We start from the raw sequence: 14,115 nt of genomic DNA on the forward strand, positions 1-14,115 counted from the left end.
CTCAACTTCAAAGAAAAATAAATATTTGCCCCCTCTTGGGAAAATGTCTAGAATCCATATGTTCTAGCTTTATCTCCAAGAATGTATCCTTTCAAGTTTATATCTGTTTTATGGGTGGGCAGTGAAACTGGAGCACAGTGTTGCAAGGTTTGATTACCTGATCACTTGAACTAAAAGAATATTGATCTTCCACCCAAAAAAGTATACCTCTCTTTTTAAATTTTTTTGATGTGTTTTAGAATAATTTCATTTTGTCATGAAGCCGGCAAAACTTTTCATTGGGGAAAATAAAATAAAAATCAACATAAAAAACCACTAGTATGTACTAAACAGTTGTTTATGGTCTCTAGTTAGGCACCATTATGTTGTGCCAACATCATTCTTATTTTATCTTAAGACTGTTTTGCCTCTAAAATCCATGCAACTTACTATGAAATGCATAGAACTAGAACTGGTTTTGAAAAGAAGAGGCAAAAGGTACTGAGTAATGATTTATGGCTCCCCATAGCTCAGGTGACAGAGCATGAGACTCTCAATCGCAGGGTTGTGGAATCAAGCCCCATGGTGAGCAAAAAGATTCCTGCAATGCAAAGGGGCCACACCTTGCAGCAGCTTGTATTCCGCCTGTAATGTCTGGCTGTGGTCTGCAATCCAAGGATAACTGGGTTGCCTGTCTTTGGGTAAATACTGCTCTTCCTGGAGCCCACACTTTTTGTTGTTTTGCCAGCACAAATAAAAATGCTTTACCATGCTTCTTTGGATACTGAAGCTCTTGTTTTCATGGGTCTATCGAATAGAAAGCTCTATTAAAATGAGGATAAACTATAAAGCATGCTTCTAAGATAGAACCAGCACTCAAAAGAAGTCAATGCAATCAGGAAGGGGCTCTGAATTGATTTTAACATTCCTACATATGTAATAATAGTGAGCTCATTCTCTGAGTGTAGATGCTTATGTCACCCAAATGGCCCTTTCCATGCACAAGAGGCTCAGTAGGCTCAGAGATATCCAAAGGTTTGCAAGAGCACACACACACCTTTTTGGGGGGGAAGTGGAAATCAAAGAGAAAAAACAAAACTGCCAAATGAGAAAGGGCTTCAGTGGCCAAATAATGCAAGACTGACTTTTAAGGCAAAGAAAGAGAACACTGCAGTAGGTGGTAAGGAAAGGAATGGGGGAATTCTGGAAAAAGACATGGCTTGAACAAGAGTCTTCTAAACTGCAACATTCTGTTGCAAGTCCTGTGAATACTACAGTGTCCACATTTTGGAAGCTGGGGAACCAATATGGTTTCCTTTCCTTGCAGGCATCAGTAAAAGCAATTTAAAGTACCCTAGCTATCACTTTCAAAAACACAAACATGTGGAGTGTTGGCAGCTTCTATTAAAGGCTTAGACATCAGATAAAGGCAGAAGTAATAAAGGGAGTTTTAGGAGTCAGGATATCGCTTCTGCATTTTTTTCTGCCCTCAGCCACCCCCCTGCCCTGGACTCTCTTGTTTTGCCCACCAATTGCTCCAAACTGTTCTGTGAGTTTCAATGTTACTTCTTCAATCCCAGAAACAAAGGGAAAGAATACTTTTCAAATTCTGCAATGCTGTTCACATACACTCTGCAGTACAATACAGTGGTACCTCGGGTTACATACGCTTCAGGTTACAGACTCCACTAAATAGTGGAGAAATAGTGCTTCAGGTTAAGAACTTTGCTTTGCTTCAGAAATTGTGCTCCGGTGGCGTGGCAGCAGCAGGAGGACCCATTAGCTAAAGTGGTGCTTCAGGTTAAGAACAGTTTCAGGTTAAGTACGGACCTCTGGAACGAATTAAGTACTTAACCCGAGGTACCACTGTAATATAACTGATTAGGCTTATGCATATTTTTTTTGCAAAATGTCTTCCTATTGCAGAATTTGGATTATTAGTAATATTTAGGTCACAGTTCTAGGCCCTCTGGCCATGTTCCAATGAGGTAAGGTACACCCACACTAAAAGCTTTCTGGACATTTCCTTTTCTGCAGCTAACAGCAAACCACAAGGCAATTTTTAAACTCAAGGAAATTTAAAAGTGGATTTTGGGTTTTGGCAAAGGATATGCCAAACAGGAAGCAGCTAGGAAAAAATGTCTGTTGCAGGCACACATCTGGTATGCATGAGCCTGCGGACCACTAACTCACCCATCCTGGACTACAAATCAGTGGCTCACAACTGTTAGGATTTGGTTGTGTACCATCAAGGTAATGGCAGCAGATGTAGAAGACATTAGTTCTGTGAAGAGGTCATGTTGAGTAACTGGTCATAGGAATGAGCATATAGCAACCTATTCATTGCTGAATGTACTCGTGTTCAGAGAACCTGTGTTGGTACTGCATCTTCACTGGGTTCCAAGTTTTTATTATTTATTAAATCTGTATACCGCCCTTCATCCGACGATCCCAAGGCAGTTCACAACAGAAAAGTACAAAATGAGAAAACGATTTATCATCAAACAACTATGTAGAACAGTGAAATTGTGTTGACCATTGTTGACCATTAGCACTGCCTTCTTCCACAAAGTGGCCAACTTAGTTGTCTCTGGGAAGCCAAAAGCAGGATGCGAAGACAACAGCTTTCTCCTTATGTTATTTCTCAACCATTTGTATTCAGAGGCATTCTGCTGCTGAACTTGGAAATAGACTTTATACCTTTATACCATCATGACTAGCAGTCACTGATAGCCTGATCCACTATGAACTTGTCTCATCCTTTTTTAATCTAAGTTGGTGCTATTACTACATCTAGCAAATTCCATAACTATGCACTTTGTGAAGAAGTCTTTCCTTCTGCCTTCACTGGATGCTTCCTGATTCTAGTTTTATGAGAGAGGGAGAAACTTCTCTATTCACTTTCCCCACACCATGTATACATAATTATATAAACATTGGTGCCCCCTTATTCACCTCCCTCCCCCCCCAAATTAAGAAGCTCCAAAACATTGTAATCTTTCCCTTCTGCGATCCCTGATAATCTTGCTCCCCCTTTTCTGTCCTGTTTCTAGATCAGCAATATTCTTGTTGAGACTAGGCAGTGGTATAATAGCATTATGACCCCGGCAGTTTTATTTTCAATTGCTTTCCTAAAATGGATAGTCCTGATCAATGACAAAATAGACAGGTCTTTTGATTGTAAAAAAAGTAAGAAATTAAGTATGTTATATGAAACTACTGAACATATCTAAAAACAAAAAAAAGTTTTAAAGTTTATGCTTAGCTGTTCATTCATTCAATTTATACCTCACTCCATTCCAAGAGCTGTGAACGACAACCATGGTGTCATAAGGAGAAGAAAAACTTACGATAGGGCAAAACTTTTGTCCAAGCTGTTTCACAATTCTTAATGATGTTTACAGTGCTTACATCAGAGGTCAGGCAGAAAAAAAATATATGATTTCACTTATGTGTCGGCAGTACTCAAACATTAACAGGTGACATAAGAGCACAGGCACAGCAGATCTAACAAAGCTGATTTATTGTTGCTTTCAATTGCTTTGTGCCTAGTTTTGTGAGTTGTAATGTTCACTGCTATATTTAGTATGCACTGCGCACCTGATTGACCACTTACAATGCATATGTGAGATCTCTCTCTCCTGCTCACTCGATGTACTTCAAATATGGCACTGTTCCCAGGGGTTCAGGGAAAAGGTTTCCAGTTGTCTTTCTGCCTTTAGTTTGCAAGCATACTCCTATTCCCATAAATGTCAGAGAAATCTACCTTTTAATAATTCTGATGGCCATATCACAACTTATATTTCACTGTATTAGCAATACTTCCCCCAAAAGGTATGATGATGCAAAGTCAAAAGGGAAGGTTTGAGATTTTTGTTTTGCTGGGCTGTGTTTTCTTCACCAAAGACAGCTGCTTTCTCAGCCCCTGAGAGGATTGCTTGGGGTTAACAAGCAGAGTCAAACAAGAGAGGATTAGGAAGCTACTAGTACTTCTAGGCTAATGCACTAAAACAGAACACTCCATGTGGAATAGGCATTGCTCACTCTTAGACATGTCCTTTCAAGGCACTGCCCCAGCTTATGACCCATGACAGAGTCAAAGGTCATATAATCAACGTATGGAGGTTGAATAAGAGGCCTTCCTGAACCTCCCCCCACTTTTTTGAAACCATGAAAGGCATGAGAAAATTGAGATTTTGAGAGCGTATCTAAAAACTGACATAGAGGAACTCCTATTTCACAATACAATTTCTCTGCAGTATATTGCAAAACTGAAAGAATCCATTAGTTTCTGTGGCCTTCTAGAGATAGAACATATTTAGCCATAATAAATGTTAGTCTTTGAAGAATCATGAGATTCCAACCAGGCTTCCTACCTAGAAAAAGTATACATTTTGTGTTGTATCAGATCTGCATGATTTGTGTCCCATGAATCCAGCCCATCAACCAATATTATATGTAGGACCTGCTTTGATAATCCCGGTTTTTTCAATCCACGGCATGCAGCAAAACAGGTTTATTTAGGTGCTTCTTGATTGTTTAGGCCTATAATCAATTGCTCCCTCTTAGATGAAGCAAATCTAACATACTACAGAAATGGAGCAGTTAAACTAAATAACAGTAAAACATTATGGATGTAACTTCTAAAGCAGGAATGGGAAACATGTGGTCCTCCAGATATTGTTGGACAACAAGTCCCATCATGCCTGACATGTGAAGCACCAATGGACTCAAAGACAGAGATTTATGCTGGCCGTTTGGAAAGAAAAGTAGCCCTTGGATAGTTGATAGACTGTGAAAAAGGCCCTTGAAATGAAGGAAGGCATCAAATTGTGCTGACACTGCTCCAGGCCTATTGCTGAACTGATAAAATGTAAAAGTCTGGACTGTTGCACTTGTAACAGTTCTTTTATCTGCCAATTGGTTGAGCATGAGAATCTTAATCTCAGAGTCATGGGTTTGAGCAAAAAGATTCCTACGTTGCAAGGAGTTGGACGAGATGACACTTGTGGTCCCTTCCAGTTCTATGATTCTCATGGTCCCTATGTGGCTGCAAGTTTCTCTGTTCACATGACCCACTTAATCAACTGTGATCCCTGGCACCCACCAGGGTTAGTACAGAGATTACTAACAATGAAATAGCTTCAGCAATCACCTTCAATGCTGGCCGTACCTATTGCCAATGATTTGTAAATTTCTTACAGTTGTGATAGTGATGCAATTTCAGACATATAGCCGGGCAAGGGCTGTATTATATGTGGAAATGGACCACTAACTGAACATACCCCAAAGTTCTGCTGGTGAAACTGAACAGGGCAATGGAGACAAGCTGTTGCAACAACCTATTCTGATGCCAGAGGCATATACTGGAAATAGCCCAAGCTGGGCCAACTGGATCAATCACTTTGAATGAGCTGCACACATAAATAACTGGAACGATGCCACCAAATTTGATTTCCTTGGCCTTCTACTACAAGGCAAAGCCCAGGAGATATTTGAAGGACTAACATAAGGGGTCTGGGAACCTACACTTCTGTCAGGAATGCTTTATATCAATCACAGGACAGAACAACAGAACCTGAGTGGAATTGAATAGTTTTTGGTAAGAGGAAAGGAGGAAAAGAAATCTGTCCAAGGTTTTGGATATGCCCTGGCTAAGATGGCAGCATGAGGAACCTGCTGGCCTGAGATCAAATTGTGGCTCATAGGTCTGAGAAGGAACTCAGAATAGTTCTACTTAAGAAGAAACTAAAGGGGTTACAAGAAGATACAAAGTTAGAACAAGCCACAGAAGCAACTGACAACAGCACAGCTCCAACAAGAGAAGTGTGTGAGACCAAAACAGATGTTGTTCATGTACATGGAAGACATAGGGCTCAAATCTCAAAGAACTCTTTGAAGGCATGACAGCAATGCTGTGTGACATCAGTGAACTGAAAGCAGCAAGGGAACCAGAACGAGCGAGACAAGGCCACTAGGATAAAGCATGTGCCACTACAAGCAGGAAAGAATTACAGTGGCAGCCATGTTGGAACTGTGGCAGAACAAGTCATTTTAAACATGAGTGCCCACAGCAACATAATTGAAAGATGCCAGGAAACTTTCCAGGGTGGGAACTATGGGCTAAACTCCCACCTAGAAATCAGTACCCCCACAATGTATCTTACAGGCCAGTGAGAGCAGGCCAAAATACTACGTTGTTACAAAAATGGATGGACTTCCATGTAATATTTTGATTGCTTCTGGAGCACAAGCTATCCTTGTACATTCACAATTCTGGAAAAGGACAACTAAAGGATGGTGGCAGAAATGGAAGCCTTCAAGTTCTAAACCAGACCAAGCTCAGCATCATAGAAATATCAGAGTTACCCTCATCATGGGCACACGTTGTCTACCTTGTGGAAGTTCAGTCACAGAAGACCCATCCGGGAAGCCCTAGTGGAGACAAATTCCTTTAAACATATGATGCTTTAGACAAGGCCTCTACATTATAAAGGATAGAATGTCTGTCACTACAACAATGAGGGTAAAGCAGAGATGATGAAGTTTCTGTGGAGAAGACAGTGACACTGTCCCCATGAAGTGAACCGCTTATACTTAGGATGAAAGAAAACCTCAGAGAAGGAAGGGAAGACATGCCAGACCCCATATTGCTAGGCCAACATGAGATTCTGACTGTGTGAACCACAGCCAAGAATCAGTTAGTCTGAGTCCCAGTGCAAGTGGCCAATGTGACAAGAGCCTCAAGTGTGTATCAAGACATGAATCTGTGATCATTTCATATGGACGTGGTGGTTTATGCATATTAGGCCCTTGAGGTATTGGCAGTACAGCCAGACACTGCTATCACGCCAAGGCAGGAACACCAAGATAACCCTCATAGGAAGACAAAGAACAGGTAGCACATAGTACACTTTGTGCAGGGGCTGAGGCTGAAATAAGAGAGTGTGTCATAAAAACAATAGCAAGCAGTGAGAGGAGCTGTTGAAAGATTACAGTGATAGTTTTTCCAAAAGGGATGATGACCTGGGATGTACTGGGTTGACAAATGCCTGATCAAGGCAGGAGATACAAGACCTGTGAGACTGGGCTAGTAGAGGATACAAGTATATTATCAGGCAGATTTCAGTCAGCAACTGCAGATGATGATGGAACCAAGAAACATCCATTAAGTCCCCGAGCTGCAGCAGAAGTCTTGGTAAGGAACAAAGATGGGAGAATTCAAATATATGTATGGATTTTCAACAGCTAAGCGATATTACTGTGAAAGAGGCCTATCCTCTCCCAATGATTGCCCTGTGGAAGGTCTGGAATGGGATGTTTTTAATGCATTTCTTTCCTCCTGGTTTTAATGTATAGATGTGGCATTTATTTGGTTGTAAGTCGCTTTGGGTTGCCCTGGGCAAGATAAAGCAACTGACCAATGTAATAAATTAAAAACACACAAATAAACCATTATCAACCTAATCAGTGAAGTGCTGAACCAGACAGAATTTTGATCTGACTCCAGCAAAGTTATTCTTATATTCCATGCATTTGTGGGTGGCACTCTGACCCGCTGTGATGTGTTTTATTGGATTGGATCACACTCTAGACCTGCTTGGAAGTGCCTGTTTCTTCTCTACCCTGGATTTGGCCAATGGCGACTGGCAAACAGAGGTACATCCTAATGACCGACCCAAGACCCATGAAGCACAATTTAATGCTTTGCCCTTTGGACTCTGCAGTGCTCCAGTTATGTTTCAAAGATTGATGGAAGTTGTCTTGGCAGACCTACAGGGCACATATCGTCTGGTTTACCTTGATGACATAATTGTCATTGGAATATCTTTTGAAGAACATCTGCAGAAAATGACAGCAATACTAGAGAATCTTTGTCAAGCTAACTTAAAGGTGAAACCAGCAAAATATAATTTGTTCTGTGATGAAGCACCTAGACCAAGATGCAATAGGAACGGACTCTGACAAAGCAACTAGAAGCAACCCAGTCTCAGCCAACATCACACTCAGTTGCTGAGAAACAGAGTTTTGCTGATCTACTTGCATACTATAGAAGATTTATTGCTAACTTTGGCACTGTTGCCCAGCCATTACACAAATTGTCGGACAAGGGGCAAAAGTTCCAGGGGACCACAACCAGCCAAGAATTGTTCCTAGAGTTAAAGCAAAGGCTCATGTCTGCACCAATTCTGGCTTACCCAGACCTCCAGCTAACATTTATCCTGGATACAGACGCCAGTGTCAGGTATTGCTGTGGTCCAACTAGCACAGTACGATGCTGATATGAAGGGAGTGGTTGCATATGCTAGGAAGCTGCCCATCAAAGTGGAAAGGAACTACCTCACTACAAAGAAAGACCCGCTAGTTGTAGTGATATTTACTAAGCATTTTCGTTTCCTCTTGGTAAAATAATGCCTGCTAAGGGCAGTTCGCAATTCACTTTGATGGCTTCATAACTTCTACGGGCCACAGGGACAGTTGCTGTGCTGGCTTGAGCACCTGGCTCTGTTCCAGTTCCAGTACCAGATTGCACATCACCCAGGAAAACAACACACAAATTCTGATGCTCTGTCAGGCATTGATAATCCCAACAAGAACTCTGAGGCTGAGAGATAACATGTTGATAATTTAATCATAACTCTGACACTAGAAGGAACCACTGCTGAAAATGAAGCAGGAATCTTGCTAGAACTACCACCTTCAAAGAAGTCCAAGTCTTGTATCTAGTGTCATGACTGACTCCTTAAGCACTGCTGGGCTCAGGTATGCAGTGGCAAGCTGAGTCAGACAAAGGAGGAGAACAGAAGGATGACATGGTGGGAGTTGAGACAAGGGGAACAGAGGCTGGGAGCTGAGGTAGGTGTTTTCCTCTTCCAGGATATGGCTGCTCTGGATGGGAAGACAGGACTCCCACAAACAAACTCTACTAGCCTGGATGGTCCACAACTGTTAAGGATGGGGTGAAATCATAAAATACATGCAATCCTTGTAATCACGAAACTACAGTGGTACCTTGAGTTAAGAACTTAATTCGTTCTGGAGGTCTGTTCTTAACCTGAAACTGTTCTTAACCTGAGGTACCACTTTAGTTAATGGGGCCTCCCACTGCCGCCACATGATTTGTGTTCTCATCCTGAAGCACAGTTCTTAACCCGAGGTAATATTTCAGAGTTAGCGGAGTCTGTAACCTGAGGTACCACTGTACTTCTGTTATAGCCATAGCTCCCACAGTGATCAAACAAGCAAGTAGTCCTCTAGAGCAAGTCTCAATAAATATTCTGGGCTAGCAGATCATTGTCTAAGTGGGCAGAGACACACTTTCTGCCTGACCAAGAAGCTCAAACACTCTCTAAAGTATTTGTAGAACTGTTGGTTTGCCACTATGGTAATCCTCTGGAGCAGGGGTCGGCAACCTGTAGCCCATGAGGGTCATTTAAACAGCCCACGAGCCGCCCCTGAACCAAGCCACCCACTCGGCGAGCCCCCACTCACTGTGCTAAACAGGTGCAGCGCGGAGTGGGGACACGCTTCCGTGGCACCAGAAATCGCGTCTGCGCATGCGCAGACGCCAAAAATCTGAGAAGACCCCACCCTACCCTCCCACTATATAGAAGGGTCTGGTGACTTCTGTTTCAGTGTATCTGAAGAAGTGTGCATGAACACGAAAGCTTATACCCAGAACAAACTTAGTTGGTCTCTAAGGTGCTACTGGACAATTTTTTATTTTTATGTATTTCGACTGCGTCAGACCAACACAGCTACCTACCTGAATCTAGGTGAACGCGGTTCATCTTCTCCTTACTCCTGTCTCACTAATCAAGGGTGAAATTTTTAATCATGAGTATTCCACAAGAACTGCAATGTACTTGAGATAAGAAAAACCTGCACCATGCCCTACCATTCAGATGGGCTACCGGAACACTTGAATCTCTCACTGACAGCTATTTGTTATCCTTTGTGCAGAACTGGGACAGAATGCTCCCCTATGTCATGATGGCCTACAGATCTATTGTGCAGTCATCCACGTGCCACATACCATATATAGTAATGTTTGGAAATGAGACTACTTTCCCCATAGAATTGTTGAATGGAGCAGATGTACCGGTAAAATATACAAACCCTACGCATATTTACTGAATTAGTTGATATTTTTAGCACTGTAAGCCCAGCAGTGAAGCTCCATCAGCATAAAGTCACACAGAGGCAAAAGGAGCACTATAATCATGCATAGCAAGTGAGGGAGTGTCTAACTGTTACATTGCAGCAAAAATACAGAGGTTCATACACAAAGGTTTAGCAGAGTGTCAACCATTGCCAGTTCTAGGTGGGCATAGCTTTGTCTTGTACTAAAATGGACTCAAACCATACCAGGGCCCTGATCCTGCAGAACAACAGGTCAACAGCTTGCCACAAAATCAATGTACCGGCCAAATAATTTTTTCTCACTGACAAAACCAGTTCTCAGAGATGCAAAGAAGTTAAGACATCAATTAAGAAGTTTGTCATGCACAAACTTTATAGATGGCACAGATTCAGAAGACGACACAATACCTTGCAAAGTCAATGAATCAAGGGAGTGAGTTCCATAGATGGGAGCATACAGCTACATCTGAAGTAGCACCATCAATGCAGGAGAATAAGCAACTGGTTCAGGACTCTTTAGGGCCCCAAGACAAATAACACTAGACAATTGAGCAAGAGCACAGAGCACCCTGCTGAGTTGAGGACTATCGTTTGGATTAGCTGGATGTAAGAATTAGACTCCCCACCTCCCAAAAGGGTGGGTAATGTAATGTAATGGGACTGTGGAGCATTGGGAACACCTGTAGCTCTGACCTAAGAAGGGTTGACTTGCTGGAAAAGGGACGGCAAGAGGCAGACAGAAACAGAAAAGGAACAACAGCCTAGGAGTGTGTCTGAGAGGGCTGATGAAGCACCAATGGGGACTCATGAGGTGGAGAAGATTCTTAGAAGGAAATTGTTGCTAGATAAAGTGACTCGGTATGAAAGGCCCTTGAAAAAAGGCAAGTCTGCTGTTAGATGGCTACACAGCAGCCTGGGCTGCTGCACATTTAACCAAATTATTGCATGCCACCCCCTGGAGGTAGCTGCAAATTTCCCTGTTATCCATGAAATCAAGTTATTTCATAACTACATGTCACTGTGAGTGCCAGCACCCACCAGGACAGGTACAGAAACAAACTAACACTGAAGGGCCTTCAGCACCTGCTTCCAGCCCTGATTATACCTACACACTACTGATGTACCAATGTACAGCAAGGAGCCTTGGTTGGAAGACACTGATCCCAAATTTGCATTGAATATGGCAGCTTGTGGCTCCACCCTGGCTCCAATATAAATCCATGTATATGACGTCAGAACAAAAAGTGCTCCTGGGAGTGTTCATTATAATTATTTTTTAAATGTTCATTTTAAATGGTGAAACCTGGTTCATTCATAGTTGGACAGACTTAGAGTAAACCTATTGAAATTGAACAGCCATAAAACATAACTTTTGGCCCATTGATTTCTTGGGTCTACTTGAAGCATTACTAGGTCTGGTTTCAACTGTCTACTTCTGCTTTTATGCTGTGATTGTTGTTTTATGATATTCTAATTTAATACTGCATCTACTATTTTATGTTTGCAAGCCACCAAGATTAATGTTATTGGGCAGCTTCTATAAAACCTATAAATAAATCTAAGCCCATATCTGGCTTCAGAGTGCTGGACAACAGGATCCTAGCAAAATTAGATGGTTGTCCTCTTTATCTCCATCTGTGGCAAACAACATGAAGAATGGGAAAACAGCATCATATACTACACAACTTTTCTTTAAAAGAACCAAGCCTAAAAGTTTTATATCAATATTTAAATGGTCATGAGGCAGCAAAACCTAATTCAAATCTTTACAGACTAGCAGTATCATCTGCACAGAACCATTCCATTTAGATTCTGAATGTCTGCAGTACTTTGAAATAGAGAACACAGAGGTCTTATACCAAGGTCTTATACCTTGGTATAAAAAGGCCTTGGTACCTTGGTCTTATACCAAGGCCATATTCACACAATAAATTCAAAGCACTATGATACCACTTTATAAACAGTCATGGCTTCCTCCAAAGAATTCTAAGAGATGTAGCTCATTATGGATGATGAGAATTGTTAGGAGACCCTAATTCCTTTTCCAGAGCTATAATTCTCAGAGTGGTTTAACAATCAATATCTCTTCACAAGGAACATGCAATTGTAGCTCAGGGAGGGGACTGGGGTCTCCTTCAACACCCTTAAACTACAACTTCCCGAATTCTTTGGGTCAAGTCATGACCTTTTAAAATGGTATCATACTGCTTTAAATGTATGGCTGTGAATGTGGCCCAAGTTAGAACTTTGGTCCAACCGGCAGAAGCTCACCAAGATTTGAGACTGGAAAATTTTCCCAGCCCTACCTGGAGCTGCCATGTAGTTTGGACCTTTTACACGTGTATGCATGCATAGGAACCAACTCCTAGGAGCCGAGGTTCCTTTGCCCACCCCCAATAAAACATTAAAATGGTGTGTGTACTACATCCTGTCATTGATTATGCGGGGCAGGGCTTACCTGCCTCCCCACAAAATTTTATTCAAGTTGGCACCCCAGTTGCATGTACTCTAGTATTGAGCTATGGATGTTTCCCCATCATCATTAAAATCTAATTCACAATCCGAGGATGAAAATACAAATCTATATTTCAGAGAGAGAAAATGCCCAACTGTCACGCATCATGTAATGTTTGAAATCTGTGTGCGCGCACTATTTTCTTATATACTGTCTATACTGTACAATCTTTTTCCTTTAAAAAAAATAAATTACAGCTACAGCACTTGATTTACAGTATCTTGCTCAACAAACCATGCAAGAGAAAATGGTCACACTGGAAACCAGACCCAGCATCATTATTTACAAAGTAAGTGAAGAGTTTGACATCACATGGCTTTACAAAGCCTTATGCTACAAGCCCTTTTGCCTTCCAAAAAGTCCTCATTTGTAGGTCATGCTCTCATTATCTAGTTCTGGGATCTGTTTTGATTCAATTACAGAAAATTACTAATAGTTTATTCCGAACTGACCAGCTCTTCCTAACCCTTCTGTTTTATATCTGTTCTTAATCCCTTCTCCCACTCCTGCCTTTGACATGCCAGGGAGGGAACTACATTTACAAATTGGTGATGATTTTGTCATTCATTGAAAGAATACATTCTGTTCTGTTTCCCTGGACACAGTTGTTCCTCTTATTGGGGTTGTTTATAGAGTCAGCACTTGAACTTTACCTCAATTTGCATCTCTACCATATCCCAAACGCCATTCAAAGGAAAATGGGTGTGTATTTGAAATCAATGGGCATTTTACATTACCAAGCCCTTGTTAATCAGAAATGACTATATAGCTTTGGACAGACATATAATTTTTAACAAGAGAAGAGTGGAAGATATGGGTTTGAGCTACCTCAAAGTACTTTATTTATGTAGCCACAATAATCAAAAGGAAGTTGAAGTTTGAGAAAATAAGGGTCAATAGCTTTAGGTAATTTAACGCACAACATCCACTGTTCGCACTAAAAAGGGGGAGGAGAGAAATTCACCAAACTCATTCAGTGACTGCGATAGTAATGGAATTATTAACTCAATCACACTTAGACTAACAATTTTCTCTGCATGCATCTTCTTATCAGAAATTAACTGTATCATGACTTACTACAACAGTTAAACAGTGAAAATAACATACAGACATTCCCCTTGTACACCTTCATACCTCTCAGCAAGGTTCTCAAAACTATTAAGAACTGGCACAAGCTAAACTTGGGGCAAATGAAAGTAACTTTGTGGTTGTGGATGAAGACTCAGCTGACATAAGGAGTCTTTAGGAAATTCCCAATAAGCAAATTTGTTTGAAAGAAAGATGGGGCTTCCCAAAAAGGAGGTAGTGGTTTCTACGTGCTTCGGGTGGGAATCTCTAGGCAAACAGAAGTATAGAAGTTTGTAAATTACAAGGAAGAAACCCGTTTTTAAAAGAAATCAAAACTACCTAAGAAGGGGTTAGGGAGAGGAGGGGATTCGTTTGCTCAAGCCCATTAACAGCCTGTAGGGGTCATACTG

General features: G+C 41.4%; 1 protein-coding gene across 5 annotated transcripts in view; it reads right to left on the reverse strand.

The window, feature by feature from the left end:
- Positions 1–14,115, reverse strand: part of ZNF827 (zinc finger protein 827) — a 114,895-nt gene that overhangs the window by 89,941 nt on the left and 10,839 nt on the right. Inside the window, exon 1 of one of the 5 annotated variants that reach the window (XM_079990588.1) lies at positions 9,846–9,969. The exons of 3 other annotated variants lie outside the window; for them this stretch is intronic. In XM_079990588.1, coding sequence (XP_079846714.1) covers positions 9,846–9,870 — 25 coding nt within the window. In that variant the 5' untranslated portion in view covers positions 9,871–9,969. Of the gene's footprint in view, positions 1–9,745; positions 9,970–14,115 lie in introns of those variants that run through there. One more of the 5 variants, XM_079990587.1, reaches the window with a different exon arrangement.

The sequence above is a fragment of the Podarcis cretensis genome (assembly GCF_951804945.1).
Source record: "Podarcis cretensis genome assembly, chromosome: 9".
Classification (NCBI taxonomy): Eukaryota; Metazoa; Chordata; class Lepidosauria; order Squamata; family Lacertidae; genus Podarcis; species Podarcis cretensis.